Source organism: Festucalex cinctus, chromosome 5 (assembly GCF_051991245.1).
Source record: "Festucalex cinctus isolate MCC-2025b chromosome 5, RoL_Fcin_1.0, whole genome shotgun sequence".
Classification (NCBI taxonomy): Eukaryota; Metazoa; Chordata; class Actinopteri; order Syngnathiformes; family Syngnathidae; genus Festucalex; species Festucalex cinctus.
In genome coordinates this window covers 28,287,919-28,303,354 of record NC_135415.1, presented here as the reverse complement: position 1 = coordinate 28,303,354, position 15,436 = coordinate 28,287,919, and the positions used below count along the sequence as shown (strand labels likewise).

Sequence of the window (15,436 nt, the reverse complement as noted above, 5' to 3'; positions counted from 1 at the left end):
AACAATGAAACTTTACAACTTATTTTCTTCTGAAAATGACGACACGAATCACTTGAACGGAGTGTTGCTTATTTATTGATTTTTTTTTTTTTTTTTTCTTCAAGCCGATGACCAAATGGAGAGCCGATATTTCCCCTCAGCACATACCTGCGTGTATTTCATGCATCCCGGCGGGGATCGGGGACACCCCATGCAGGACCCCTTCTGTCAGCGGTCAACTGTTCACTTCCTCTCCTGCTAATTCTGGGATGTTGGACTAATATTTGGATATAGGCTTGGGTGATATCGGCGGAGCACGTCGCCCGGCTTTATGTTTGTGGGGGCATCATCAATTGCGACCTTTATTATCCGACAACATTTCATGCAATTATTATCTGACAGGTTTCAATTAAATTAAAGAAGTGGAGCGTACACATGATCAAATATTCATCCAGGGAGATTTATTGTCAGATAAGAGTAGAGCGACAGAATACAAATCCCTCCCACTGGGTGTCTTTCATGAGACTATATTCTGTTTAATGAAAAATACAACGAAAAAAGTAGCAGCCAATGAGCCTTGACGTTTACGAGATACGCGTCGTTTAATGAGGCATGAATGGGATCTGTCATGTTAGCACAACAAGACGCACACGGGAGTCCCAAACCTGCCTGATGATGGCTCGGCCTCGCTTGGAAAAGACAACACGATGAAATTCAAATGAAAGAAAGACATTTAAGAAAGAAAGATATTCCACACATGTTGCAGATTTGACTAAAATATAATTGAATCATTATTTCGTGCGTAATTACGCACACAAAAAAAAAAAAATGGAGAATAGTCCATGCATCCAAGTTGTTTTAAACCAATATTGTACTGTATTCTAAATGATTTTTATTTTGAGGGATTTGATGGTTAAAAACAACGCCAAAACTTTATTATTTAAGCAAACAGAAATCCGAAATATAAACCAAGGGTAAAAATGGCTCACTATTCAAATTGAAATATTTGATAATTGAAATTATCATCTCATTCTTGCAGATAAATTTATGTATTTATTTATCTCTTTATTCACTACTTCTTATTTATTCACTGATGTAAAATGTATTTACTTGTTTAAAAACAAAAAACAAAAAAACTATTCGCACTTCAAAATGTTTGCTTTGCTCTTGTTTACTGCAAAACTGATGTTTATGTGCAGCACTTTGTATACAGCAACGCCTGTTCTTAAAGCGCTTTATAAATAAATTTATTATTATTAATAAAGTTGAGTTGAGTGTTTAGTCGTGGCTATTATTATTATTATTATTATTATTATTATTATTATTATTATTATTATTATTATTATTATTATTATTATTATTATTATTATATTGTTGTTGTCGGTCGGCGGAGCCTTTTTTAATATGCTGGCAGAACGACATCAAACAAATCTATCTATCTATCTATCTCGTGTGGTGTTTGTTGATGCTGTCTGCCTCCTATCCAAAATAAAGCGAGCTAATCCTCGACCTGCTTTATCCCATTAGAACCCCGCTGTTGCATCCGCACTTCATGCATGTGTAAATTAAACTCGATCCGGTTAATGGCCAACAAAACACTTTTCGGGTTTGGACATCCAAGTCCAACACGGCCGAGCTGAGAAGCCACAAGACGAGGCGAGGGGTGCAAAGAGGTCAAGTCCAGCTCGCTCCAAGGTGTCACATGTGTTTAAAAAAAAAAAAAAAAAAAAAAGTGTTTACTGACTGCCACGCGTCTCCGTTGCAGGCTTTACGCAAAAGTAGAACAGATTGCCGCGTAAATCTCACATAAATCCTCATTGAAATGATGGGAAATATCATCATATGGCGTCTGCATCACTTTTCCGTCAATGTAGCTATTGCAATTAATTTTCGAATTATTTGTTATTTTTGTTTGTTCAATTAAATCATATTTAAATATATAAATTGTGTGTTTATTTCACCCAAAATGTTTTTAAGTGCAGTGCACGACGTTTTTTTTATTTCAGTGCAATTTTGTGGAGAGGCCAAATAAGGTTTTACTTTTTTTTAATTATTAATTTTCTATTGCACCCTATATGTTCATATAATAAATCCTGCATGAATAATGTATTTAAAAAAACATTATCAATACAGACGTGTGCCAAAGTAGCAATTTAGCAAATTCAGTTATTACAAACTCAAGTCATAAAAGTTGTACAGTTAAAAAGTGGGCAAAAAAAATCAAGTTAAACAGCTCAGAAAAATACATTTTCAAACTACACAAAAATTCTGACATTTCTTAAAAACGAGGATGCAAATCAATTCAAAAGAATTGCATTGGAAATGCACCTACACTTTTTTTTTTTTTTATAAAAAATAAATTAAAAAAAGGAAAATAAAAAAATATATATAAAAAAAGGAAATGCACCTACACTGTCATACAAATTTATTGAAATGTTGAACTCGTATTTGGAGGAGAGTCCCAAAATTTAAGTATCATATAAAAAAAAAAAATCCAAATACCATTTTGATAAATGAATATTTGGGGATCGTTTTACCTCCATGTTAAAAAAAAAAAAAAAGAAAGAAATAAAAAGGGGCGCGTGCGCTCTAGCCGGTCATTGCAGTGAGGTGGACGCCATCCAAAATGAGTGGCAAACTTTTTTTTTCTTTTTTTTTAAATAAAACACGCCGAGCTGCACACACGCACGCACGCACGCGCACACGCTCGCTCGTCTTCCTCGCAAGGGGTGGGGGGTGGGGGGGGGGGGGCGTGTATGTGGCTGCTGCCTTTCTGCCATTCTCGTATGATGCAGTTTGTGCCGGAGGCAGGCTGGCTTCAGCCTTCGCATGACGACACCCGCAACCGCACACACGCGCGCACGTTACGCCGAAACCGAACACAACACGGAACTCGGATCTCGGATCTGCACGACATGCTTCCACACCGGCGAACCTGCACTCCAGGTTCTTTTAAATGAACCTGGGGACGTTTTGGGGATTCATTTCCAAGCAGACGTTTTGGCCAGTGCGGGCATGTGAGAAACTTTTTTTTTTTTTTTTTTTTCTCGCATGTTCTTCGCCTTCTCCTGCTGCTGCTGTGTGGAGAAGGCGGCGGACTGCTTTGCCCTATTTAACTTGAGCCCCCCCCCCCCTGCCTATGGACGACGGTGGTCCGCTCTCTCCCAGGGCAAATGCTTTCAGTATTGCCTCTCTGATTTGCGCCGCAGAGCAAGCAGCAAACGCGGCGTTTGTCGTCAAGCGGAGCGTCGACGGGAACAAGCAGAACTGCCGCACGATGCATTACAGCACCGTCACCCGGGAAATGGAAGGTAAACGAGTTTGTTGATGATCTTTAGCACGCGTGGCGGAACGTGACATTCACAGCCCAAACTTGTTTTTTTTTTTTTTTACTTATTACTGTCATTCGCTTTAAAAATATTCGATCATGCTGCAAGTTTAAAAAAAAAAAGGAATTTAAGCGGTCACGTTTAGGGGGGAAAAAATACATTCAATAAACATCTATATAGTGTTGTTGAAATCGTTTTACTTTTCCAAGTCTTAATTGCGCGGTGTTTAATTTAAAATCCGCCCAAAATGAAGCCGAACTTTCGCTTTCAACGCCATTTTAAATGTCGACACAATCCGAGTAATAAAATGAAAACAAAACAAGAGGAGAAAATCCGTGTTATCTTTTTTTTGCAATTATTTGCCCACCAAGCAACATTCATCATCATCATCATCATCGTTTTCATTAATTTCAGGCAATACTATTAGAGTTGAACACAACAGCAACAAGTCATACTGTAGTTTCATAATATCAACAGGAAAAAAATAAATAAAGAGAAAAAAAGAGGAAAATTTGATTGGGAAGAAGAAAACTTATTTAATCCCCCCCCCCCTCTCTAATCCATAAAAATACAAATATACAGTACTTCCTGCAAGTTACAGTATTTCTATCTCAAAATGTTTTTATCAATATAATGGCATACCATTAACTGAATTATTAAGTGCTAATAATGGTGATGTTATCATAGGTAACAGATATTACATTCTTATGGTTCACACCAACAATGGTAACACATTCATTATATTAGGGCTGCACAATATATCGAAAAAATATCGATATCGCGATATTGGCCCTTGCAATATGCATATCGCAAAGGCATGCATGCAATAAGTTTCATACGGAATTTTATGCTTTTTATATGAATTTGACCAGTCAGATGTTAACTAAAATGTGCATCGCCATCCAATAGTTGAAAATTATCAAGACATAATTACAATTAATTAACTAAGATTACATTAAGGTTGCTTATTTTGTCGCATGAAAAATGTTTTTTTTTCTTTCATTAGATAATCAAAATGTAATTTCTTTAGGTACATGTTAAATATCGCAATAATATCGGCAAGTATATCGCATATCGCATGTTTTTCCAATATTGTATATAGCCTTACATTATATAGTCCAAGAATAAGACATAAACATACATATCAACTTTTGTAGCAATAGTAGCAGCAAGGACACATTTGAAACAAATATTTATACATTAAAGGTCCTCAGCTGCTGCATTTTGTTTATTCATGTAAATCAATGTTGATCGACTCATGCAGTCACTTGTTTACACTGCTCACCTCCTATTGTTTTTTTTGTGTGTTTTTTTTGTCAACTGGGGGTGATGCGCCCCCCCCCTCCCCAATCCAAAATAGTCCCGGAAAGCTCATTAAAAAGAATGGGGCACACTCGTGTGTCAATCAGGCGAGGAGAAGGCGCGTTACCTTTGCCAGTTCCTTATCTAAATAGAAATAAGAACCGGTTTTATCTGGAAGGGGGGGGGGTGCTCCGCGTCAGATAAGAGAGCAGTCCAACTCGCACATGCGCGCACACGCGTTCAGCAGTCAGCAGCAGCAGCAGCACAACAAACAACACCGAGGAGAAAAAAAAAAAAAACACATTGCGGGATTCGCTCCATTTTGGACATTTGGATGATATCTCAGGGGATTTATAACGGAAACTTGACATCTTCATTCGCAACATTTCTGCTGTTATATTTTTTTTGTTCTCTACTGAAGAGCGATTAAGTAAATCAATCTGTTGTTTTTTTTCTGTTTTTTTTTTTCTTTTGGGATGATTTCAGCCATATCCAGCCCGTGGCTGACGCAGCTGTCCCATTTTTGCGATGTTGCAGCCTTCACGACGAGCAGCCTGAGCAGCCTCAACAACACCCCGGGGGGCTACCACCTGTCCCCGTCCCCCGGGGACCCTTACAGCCAACACGAGGCCCACTTCGAGCCCTGCCCGGCCGCTCAGCCCAACTACGGCTACGCGGCCCCGCCGAGCGAGCCCCCCGAGCCCGCCGGGACCCCGACTTGCTCGTCGTCCTCGCCCAGCAGCAAGAACGTCGTCAAGAAGAACCCCAAAGTGGCCAACATTAACGTCCAGCTGGAGATGAAGGCCCTGTGGGACGAGTTTAATCAGCTGGGCACCGAGATGATCGTCACCAAGGCGGGCAGGTGAGAAGCATGATTTTTTTTTTTTGTGTGTGTGTTGCATGCGTCAAATCCAAATAATGTATTTTTAACTCGTTCGCTGCCTTTGACAAGTATACTTGTCAATTGTCATTTTTTAGAGCGGGAGATAAATGGGGGCTAATCTGACTAATGCTCCACAGTAAATATCAAACTTGGAAACAACTTTACTGATGCCCAACCGCCTTCCTTTCCTTACAGGGTACTTCTGTGCCCCGCCATGTTGTGGTTTTCATGTATTTGTTAAGTTTTGGGTGTGTCTGATCCTGGGGGGGCTTTTTTATTTTTTATTTTTATTTTTTTTATTGTATTATGGATGTCCAGCACTTTGAGTTGCATTTTGAATGTATGAAAGGTGCTCTATAATTAAAGTTGATTGATTGAGATGACATCATTGCCCCATTTTATACGAAATAAACACAATTTCAGAGTCCAAAATGGCAGTATTTTGGCAAACCTACATTTTTCTACTGTCAATTATTTTAAAAAAAAACGGGACGGGACAAAATGTAGGGAGTCTATTTTGGTAGATTCTGTTTATATATAATTATTGAACCTAATATATTAAAAATGTTGAAATGTTCTCAATTTGGCTGGCAGTGAATGAGTAATCGTTTAAATCTGCATTCTAAGTTGTTTCCTATTAATTTTTTGATCTTAAATTAATTTGTGAACATTTTTGTTTTTTTCAAAATTAAAACATATGTAATCACTTTGGAGGTTTGCAAGCATGCGTGTGAGCAGCAGCATGCAGGGGCAGCGCTCGGGAATCATTTTTGGTGATCTAACCCCCCCAGTTCCAACTTTTAATGCTGAGTGTCGAGCAGGGAGGCAATCGGGCCGGGGGATTAAACCCACGACCTCCCAGTCTCAGGGTGGACACTCTACCACTAGACCACTGAGCTGGTCAATTACAAGTTGCTGATTTTTGCATGCAGTGTTGTTTATTTTTAAATATAATTGTCATTTCTTTTTTTGGCTTACTCCATTTTAATTGACTTTTAAAGCCTCTTCAATTGTGGTAATTGACAGTATAGTTGTGCCAAAAAATTGATTCATAAAAGAATCGAGATTCTCATTTATTAATCGAATGGATATTAATATCCAAAAATCGATTTTATTTCAATTAGAACTGAAGAAGAAGGGGAAAAGGCAGTTGTGGCCCACATGCTGTTTTTGTGGAAAAGAGCACTTACAATACAAAATTAATAAATGTTTTTTAAAAAAAAAAGACACTTTAATGTCTCTATTTGTAATTTTGTCTTGCAAAGCAGACTGGAGTCGATCATGACAATGTTGTGCATATCTGTCAATTGAAGCAGAAATCATTTGTCAATCAAATCATTTTGAAACAAAAATCGTTTGAATCGAGAATCGATTCTGAATCGTAGACCCAAAAATCGTAATGGAATCGGGAGACAGTCAAAGATTCCCAGCCCTAATAGTTATAGCCTATATAGTTTTTTTGCACATCATTCATTCCGACCTATAGGGAGATCAATTACAAGCGTATTTTTGATGTTCAAAGAGGGACAATAAAATATAAGGCCAATATTGCAAATGGATGGTAAAGAGAGAATCATGTTCAAGATGATATTGAACGCGAGGCTCCTCTGCGTGGTGCATGCAGTGTGACAAGTTGCACTTTAAGGCTCCTTCAGCCCCAAGCAGCCTAAACAGTGACGTCAATTGAGCGTCGATTTCGGCGTCCCTTTCACTGACACGGACATTAGTCAGCTCGTTCAAATGGTCGAGCAAACAGCGCACAGGTCGAGGAGGAACAATTCAAAATCCAGTTGGAAATCCACTCAATGCACTCGCGGTGTGGAAATGTTATGTCATAAATCGACATGTGTGGTCATGTGCGTGGAAAGGAGAAAATGTCAATGCGAGAAAGTGAAAAGTTGGCTTGTTTAGCGAGGGCATATGTGTCTGGAAAATATCAAAAAGTTTAAAAAAAAAATTGGTAATTTGTACTGCAAAATGGCAAATTAAAACACAACAAACTATCACGTCATTTGCATTCACTTTTGGACCTTTTCTGCTACTTTTCTTCTCCAAATAAATGCTTGCAAGCACAGAAACAATTTAGATTATATGTGGAAAATGTTGTTGACTTCTTTTTCTTGCACTCATGTGCAAATGAAATTAAATTAAATTGTCCACCGTGCCATTGTACTCTATAACTCCTCACTTGGGGGAGTGCACTTCACTTCACAAATATGGCACTTTACTGTACTTTAATTTATTTAATTCAGTCTCCGGTGTAATAACCTTATTTATTGATTGATTGAATTTTTATTTTTTTTTATCTTATTTTTCTTCTTCTTATTATTATTATTATTATTATTATTATTAATTCAATCTCTGGTGTAATAACCTTATTTGTTTATTTATTGAATTGTTATTTTTCTTTTATTATTATTATTGTTATTATCATTATTATTATTCATTCAATCTCTGGTGTAATAACCTTATTTATTGATTGATTGAATTTTTATTTTTCATTTTATTATTATTATTATTAATTCAATCTCTGGTGTAATAACCTTATTTATTGATTGATTGATTTTTTTCATTTTATAAGTATTATTAATATTATTATTATTAATTCAATCTCTGGTGTAATAACCTTATTTATTGATTGATTGAATTATTTTTTTAATTTTATTATCTGTTCTCATTGCTGCTGGACATGTAAATTTCCCAGAGGGAGCCATCCCAAATTGATCAATAAAGTCTAAGTCAAAATTATCCTCCGTGTTTACATTCACCTAAATGAATATAGCAACTTGAGAAATGAATGTACATTTTCTCTATTTGTGCTCTTTTTCAGGCGAATGTTTCCAACATTCCAAGTGAAAATATTCGGGATGGATCCCATGGCGGATTACATGCTCCTAATGGACTTCCTGCCAGTCGACGACAAACGTTACAGGTAGCTTGAAATTCAGTCTCAAAAACTGCACGCGTGCAAAATATGCATGCAGAGAAAGAAAGAAAGAAATCAAACTTCCATGAACCGATTTGAAGAATAATCATAATAAAAGAACTGTGGTGATAAATGGCCGCATGGGTCCCCGCCCTGCAGGTACGCGTTCCACAGTTCCTCGTGGCTCGTGGCGGGCAAAGCTGACCCGGCGACCCCGGGAAGGGTCCACTACCACCCGGACTCTCCGGCCAAGGGCGCCCAGTGGATGAAGCAGATTGTTTCTTTTGACAAACTCAAACTCACCAACAACCTCCTCGACGACAACGGACACGTGAGTGCAATTCAGATTGGAGTTTTAGTTGATTTACTGTACTTATATGCTATACTTGCTCAAATGTATTGATTTTTCTTGTTAGTTTTATGATCTTTATTTTATTTTTGTTTTACCTGGCTTTATTATTGCATGTCGATTTTTACTGCAGAGCACTTGATGTGCCGCAATTTATTTTAAAGTGCTTGAACAAATTCAATTGAATTAAGTTGATGCATGTCGTGATCAAATCAAATCAAATATAGCCGGGGTGCATTTTATTTATGGATTTGAGATTCTAATAACCCTTCAGTCTGACTCATTGTATAAGAAATTATACATTATCTTCCTTATTGATTATTATTATGATTAATGATTTATTATTATTATTATTATTATATAAATATTATTATTATTATTATTATTATTATTATTATTAGACTTGACTTTATTGATCCCTTTAGGATGGCTCCCTCTGGGAAATTTACATATTAGTTATTAATAATAATAATAATAATTATTATTATTATTATTATTATTATTATTATTATTAGTGGTAGTAGTGGTAGTAGTATTAGAATTACATTATTATTAGATATTATTATTATTATATAGATTATTATTATTATTATTAATGATTTTTTATTTATTTATTTTTTTTTAGAAAAAAAACAATCATTAATTAATTAATTTCCAAAGCTTGGATTCGAACCCGAAACTTCTCCATGCATTTCACGTGAGACAGTCTTGCTCACCACTCTGCTGCCATAAAATGTGAACATTATGTTTATTCTGAATATTCACTGAAACTGCTTTGTTGCAACACTCAACTGATTTTTGCCGTTGTGTGTTATCGAAAAAAATACATCCTCATATCTTTAAGAAAGTTTTAATATAGGCATAAAAAACATTCCATCCTTCCAGGATTTCTTTATTTTATTTTATTTTTTTAAACTCTCCTTTCCTGTCAGTGTTATCTCGGTCAGATTGCTCATGCGTTTTTTGTTTTTGTTTTTGTTTTTGCAGATCATTCTCAACTCGATGCACCGTTACCAGCCCAGGTTCCACGTGGTCTACGTGGACCCTCGCAAGGACAGCGAGAAGTACGCAGAAGAGAATTACAAAACGTTTGTTTTCGAGGAAACTCGCTTCACGGCGGTCACGGCCTACCAGAACCACCGGGTGAGAAAAATCACTCGTTGTAACGTTGAAAGCTTCCGAGAAACTTGATCTGACATCTGCTGATAAAAACAAATCTCGCGATCAAACACTGTGTGAGATTTGATGACTATCAAGCGCATTTGGTGCTTTATTTAAACGAACCGATCATTGACGTGCAAATAATGACATCATTTGAGCACATAATTTGAGTCATAAACTTACATTTATAGTTATGATAGCCTATCTTAAAAGTTACGTTCACTGAAAATAAAGTAGCAGTAACAACTGTGCCTTAAAAATTACGTTTAATATCATGTGTTTGATTTTCTTTCTTCTTTTCTTTTCTTTCTAATACTTTTACACAAATACAGTAGCCTACTACACACTAACACTTAAAGCAACTTTGTGTCTGAATAAATAAATTAATTCCAGATGCAACATGAAATGCAAACAAAGTTTCTATATAAAAAGTTAAGCTTGTAATTAGGGATGTTCGATACCACTTTTTTCAGACCGATACCGATACTCAGACCCTCAGTACTCACCGATACCGATGCCAACTGCCGATACCAGTAGTACATTTTGACAAAAAAAAAAATCACTCAAAGATATTTTTAAACAAATATATTTCATTTCATTTTGACAAAAAACAAACAAAAAAAAAACAAAAAAAAAAGCACAGTCACTCTTCAATAGTCTTAACGTGTTGTTCCGATACCGTTTTTGGCTCCCGATACTGATACCGATACCCAGCTTTGCAGTATCGGCCGATACCGATACCATCTCCGATACTTTAGTTTTTTTTGTTTTTGTTTTCCTCAACATGAAAAAGCTGTCCTGCCATTGGTTCAGAGCATTCAATGGCCAATAGGATATCTTAGATCGGCATGCAGTGAACATGTCAGTGAATGTCCTGCACGAGCAAGACACAACATGCTGCACCCAAAGTCCTATATTAGCTTTGGAATTAATGGTATCGGCATGTTACTTGTGAGTAGTCACCGATACCGATACCACTGTTTTAATGCAGTATCGGCGCCTCTGCCGATACCAGTATCGGTATCGGAACAACACTAGTCTTAACGCTCAAAATAAAACACAAAAAATGCTCTTTTAGTTCAAGATTCACAATTTTGAAGTATTTCCAAACCGGTGAAGTTTTGGTGAAAAACTGCTGCAAGCTAGCTAGCGCCACTTACAGGCAAGGAGGACTCACTTAACGTCTTCCCCCTCTGCCATCGCTTGCTTGTACTCGTCTGCGTCACGAGTACTCGAGTACTTGAAAAAAGGCTGGTATCGGCCCGATACCGATACCTGGTATCGGTATCGGGCCGATACCGATACCTGGTATCGGTACTCGCCCATCCCTACTTGTAATACAGTCTTGTAAAGTCTGTGCAAATTACGCAATGGTTGTTGATACTTTAGCTCCAATTTTGACACGTGACTGCATGAAGTCATTTGTTTTGATTTTGTGACTTCAGATCACCCAGCTGAAGATCGCCAGTAACCCTTTTGCGAAAGGCTTCCGGGACTGTGACCCCGAGGATTGGTGAGTTTTTGTTTACACTTTTACAACAAAAAAAAGTCCTTTTGACATGTTTGTACATGATACGAGCAAAAGTGGACATTTGCAAGCATTAGGAAAAATAGTCGAGTGGTTTGTTTTAACATACGTGTGCGTCCCAGTTGGGTGGAACTCGCGTGTTAAAAGTACACGATGAAGGCTGTGAGCTTTGGAAACCACCGGATATTGTTTCAAAGATTATCATCCGCTTTTCAGTCATTGATAGATTTGCAAAAATTTCTCCATACACAAAAAAGGTCCGCACATCTGGTACGGAAACAAAGTGACTCCATTTCTTCCAAATGCTGTTCATTTTTCCCCTTTCAAGCTTGAACTAAACAGATTCCTCTGAAGCGTAGCCTTATTAATCACTGAATAGCATCATCTGACTGACTTTCGACTTTCATCGTTCTATTAAGCATGTGCCTCCTTGTACTTGGGTCCTCAACATGACACATATGGCTTTAAAACAATAAACCTATTTTAACAAACTGGATTCTTTTTATTTCTTTATTGAGCATTTCATGCACAATTTCACACCATTATTTTAGTCATTTGAAATGATAAATATAACATATACAGGACTGTCTCGGAAAATTAGAATATAGTGATAAAGTCCATTATTTTCTGTAATGCAATTAAACAAGCGAAAATGCCATACATTCTGGATTCATTAGAAATCAACTGAAATATTGCAAGCCTTTTATTGTTTTAATATTGCTGATTATGGCTTACATCTTAAGAAAATTCAAATATCCTATCTCAAGATGTCAGAATATTTCCTCAGACCAAGTAAAAATAAATAAATAAATGAATGAATCCAGAATGTGTGACATTTTTGCTTATTTAATTGCGTTACAGAAAATAATGGACTTTATCAAAATATTCTAATTTTCGGAGACAGTCCTAAATATAAATATAATTTTGGTTTACATAACGTGCCAAACGGACGTCCACATGACCTAGTTTGAACCTGATTTCAACTTTGGATAGACGTTTTATATATGTCACCCATCTACGTTGAAATGACGTTGACGAATGTAACGTCTTTTCTACGTATGCCCACTACGTAGAAACGACGTTGTTTCAACGTCGGCTTGCTCGTTGGGACGGAAGATCGGATATTGCAGGAGGATGCGAGACGCACGTTGCTGTTCGAACTCACATCATCCATATATAACCATCTGACGAAATTGTGGCCATGGCGTCCATGAACTCATTCGCTCCCAGCCGTTTTCACATTGCGCAATCCCGTTCACTCCCGGCCGTTTTACTGGATTTTGACTGATTTTGCAAGGCCCACAGAATATTGTGTTCTATTGCTATAAAAGCATGGAACCTATCAAAAGAAAGATTAAAGTCTCTTCTTTCATCAGGAAATTATGTTTCTATCTGTTTCCGTTTTGCAGCAATTAGCATTCGAAGAGAGCTAAGTTTCATCAGTTTTCACAAATCTATTTAAAATTGTAAGTTATTTAGCTTTTTTTCTAGATGGCCCTGGTTGATCTCCTTTGCTCTGCTGCCACCTGCTGGCCGTTTGTGTAATAACTACCATTTCTGCAACCGTTCTTTGCAGTTGAGTGGCTGCTCCATAAAAAACAAACCAAACCCCCCCCCCCCAAAAAACGTATAAATACGTATTTGGGACACAACATTAAAAAACAAAAAAAAAACAAAACGTATTTACATGTTATTGGGAGCAAATGAGTTTAATGACTCTCGTCTTTCCTTCCCGCCAGGCCCAGGAATCACAGGCCCGGCTCCCTGCCAATAATGAGCGCTTTTGCCAGAACAAGAAACCCGATGTCATCTCCCCCTCAGCAGAACGGCACAGAGAAAGGTCCGCAGCTTCCCTCTTTGTTCCAACGTCAGCTTCTGCCTGCCAGGCTGCTGACCGACATCAAACCAAGTCGGCTTCTGTCTTCCTTGCTGTCAGCGTGGGGGCAACCTTACGTCCAATTTACGGCTTCAAAAGTGACATTATTATTATTATTATTATTATTAACTTTTTCATCTACTTTTTGAATATTTTTTATTGATTTTTATTAAACCATTAATTAATTTGAATAGAATTAAATAATATTTTATCTAAAAATAAACATGTAAAAAAAATTAATAATTTCTGCAAGTTTTTTTTTTTTTTTTTAATGATCCACAGGGAGCCACAGTAGAGGCACTGAAGGGCCACATGTGGCTCCAGAGCCGCAGTTTGCAGACCCCTGGTATATGCAAACAAGTGCTTGCTGGTACCTCATGTGATAAGTTGTTCCGTTTTTCAGATGACAGCCGGCGGGAATACGAGCGAGAGCCCGGCGGCACCCCCATCCACGCTGACCCGGCTCACCAGCTGATGTCCCGAGTCCTCAGTCCCGCCCTGCCCGTCCCGGGAGGCCTCCACGCCGTCCCGCTCACCGGCGGCCGCCCGAGTCCTCCGCACGACCTGCGGCCAGACCCGCACGCCCTCCCCCCGGACACCCTGCACCACCATCCCTACAAGTACCCCAGCACCTATGAACACTACCTGGGAGCCAAGACCAGGCCGTCCCCTTACCCTTTGCCCGGCATCAGAGGACACACGTACCACCACCACATGAACCCGGCCACGGCTAACATGTACTCGGCAACCAGCGGGCCCGCGAACTACGACTACGGGCCCAGATAATGGCTGCTAAGGGCGCACTGCATTGTGGGAATGGAGCCAGCCTTGAAACTTTTTGATGCAACCTGCAGGGTGTGTTCACAGACTGAAACTCGGACTCGTAGAAACTCCTTTCTGCTGAATAAACCCTGCTGTATTTATTTGAAGAATCTGCGCAGGAAGCACGGACGCAAAGAGGTCTTGTGTTGACCTATGAACTCAACGGCAATTGCTCCGAATCGGCCAACCTGGGGCAGTTCAGTCACTGAGTCAGCAGGCCGAGGAGAACACGTTTGATCACAGACTGGAATTGAATATTTTTTATTTTTTTTGTGTTGAATGCACTTTTTGATTTGCCTTGCTTCTAATGCTTTCAAAAAAGCCATATGTCATATAATCCCTCAACCTTGTAGGTAGACAACACGTTTGCATGCCGGGCTCATCGGAGCGGCTGTGGAACCACATCAAAATGTTTGTCGTCTGCTGACGAGGGTAAAAAAAAAAAAAAACAAGTTGGATCATCAGAAGCTTGTACCGTGGCACTGACTTGCAGCAATTCAAAGGAAATAAATGAAGCAGAATGACTGTTCTGTGTCTGTAAAGTGAATATTAAATTCTGATTAATCTAAACATGTTTTGTGCGGAGCTTCCATTGAATTCTATCCAGTTAGCTAGCACAGCTAACTGGATAGCTAGAGAGTTCGCGAGCTATCCAGTTTGCTAGCACAGCTAACTGGATAGCTAGAGAGTTCGCTAGCTATCCAGTTAGCTAGCACAGCTAACTGGATAGCTAGAGAGTTCGCTAGCTAGATAGCGCCATAGCGATGTCTCGCTAATTGATATTTAACAGGCTAACTAGCTAGAGCAGCGTGAATACGGCCCACATCAGGCCCACAAAGGAGGATAATAATCTTCTGAAAAGTAAAAAAAAAAAAAAAAAAAAAAAATTAAAACATAAATTCATTATTTCACAAGCAATTCTCAGCTAAGCAATGCAGCCTGTGCCCTGGATGTCATTAGTTGACACACAACCTAAAAGTTACGGTTGGTTTACAAATAAATAAAAATAAAAGCATAGATCATCATAAATCAATACAGTAATTGGCTAAATACAACACATTCAACAACTGGTAACACAAACACATTACAAATAGAAACGTCCTTATAACTTCATTAACGGTGCCACACAATGCATTCTGGGAAAAAAATATATATGCAAAACCGGTAGATATATCACGGATCATAGTTCCATTTGCATTCGTGTTACTTTTTGAAACAATGTATTTACAGTTGAGCCCAGCAATCTAGGGCTCACCCACAAATAGCGAAAATCTGCGTATG

General features: G+C 38.2%; 1 protein-coding gene across 2 annotated transcripts; it reads left to right on the top strand.

Moving 5' to 3' along the window:
* Positions 1 to 2,798: 2,798 nt before the first annotated feature.
* On the top strand, positions 2,799 to 14,680 carry tbx1 (T-box transcription factor 1). 2 transcript variants are annotated; one of them, XM_077521960.1, is made up of 8 exons: positions 2,799 to 3,290; positions 5,148 to 5,472; positions 8,324 to 8,425; positions 8,579 to 8,750; positions 9,756 to 9,911; positions 11,375 to 11,442; positions 13,197 to 13,297; positions 13,737 to 14,680. In XM_077521960.1, exons 1-8 carry the CDS (start codon positions 3,119 to 3,121, stop codon positions 14,117 to 14,119), a joined length of 1,479 nt encoding a protein of 492 aa, XP_077378086.1. In that variant the 5' UTR covers positions 2,799 to 3,118; the 3' UTR covers positions 14,120 to 14,680. The 2 variants fall into 2 exon arrangements, with proteins under 2 accessions (XP_077378086.1, XP_077378085.1); XM_077521959.1 differs by having other exon boundaries at positions 5,097 to 5,472.
* Positions 14,681 to 15,436: the final 756 nt, after the last annotated feature.

What these genes read in the sequence shown, in the direction of transcription:
- tbx1 (XM_077521959.1), top strand. Translation starts at nt 3,119, where the DNA reads ATGGACGACGGTGGTCCGCTCTCTCCCAGGGCAAATGCTTTCAGTATT. An exon ending in CGGCCTACCAGAACCACCGG is followed by an intron (nt 9,912 to 11,374) that starts GTGAGAAAAATC and finishes TTGTGACTTCAG; the next exon opens with ATCACCCAGCTGAAGATCGC. An exon ending in GCAGAACGGCACAGAGAAAG is followed by an intron (nt 13,298 to 13,736) that starts GTCCGCAGCTTC and finishes TCCGTTTTTCAG; the next exon opens with ATGACAGCCGGCGGGAATAC.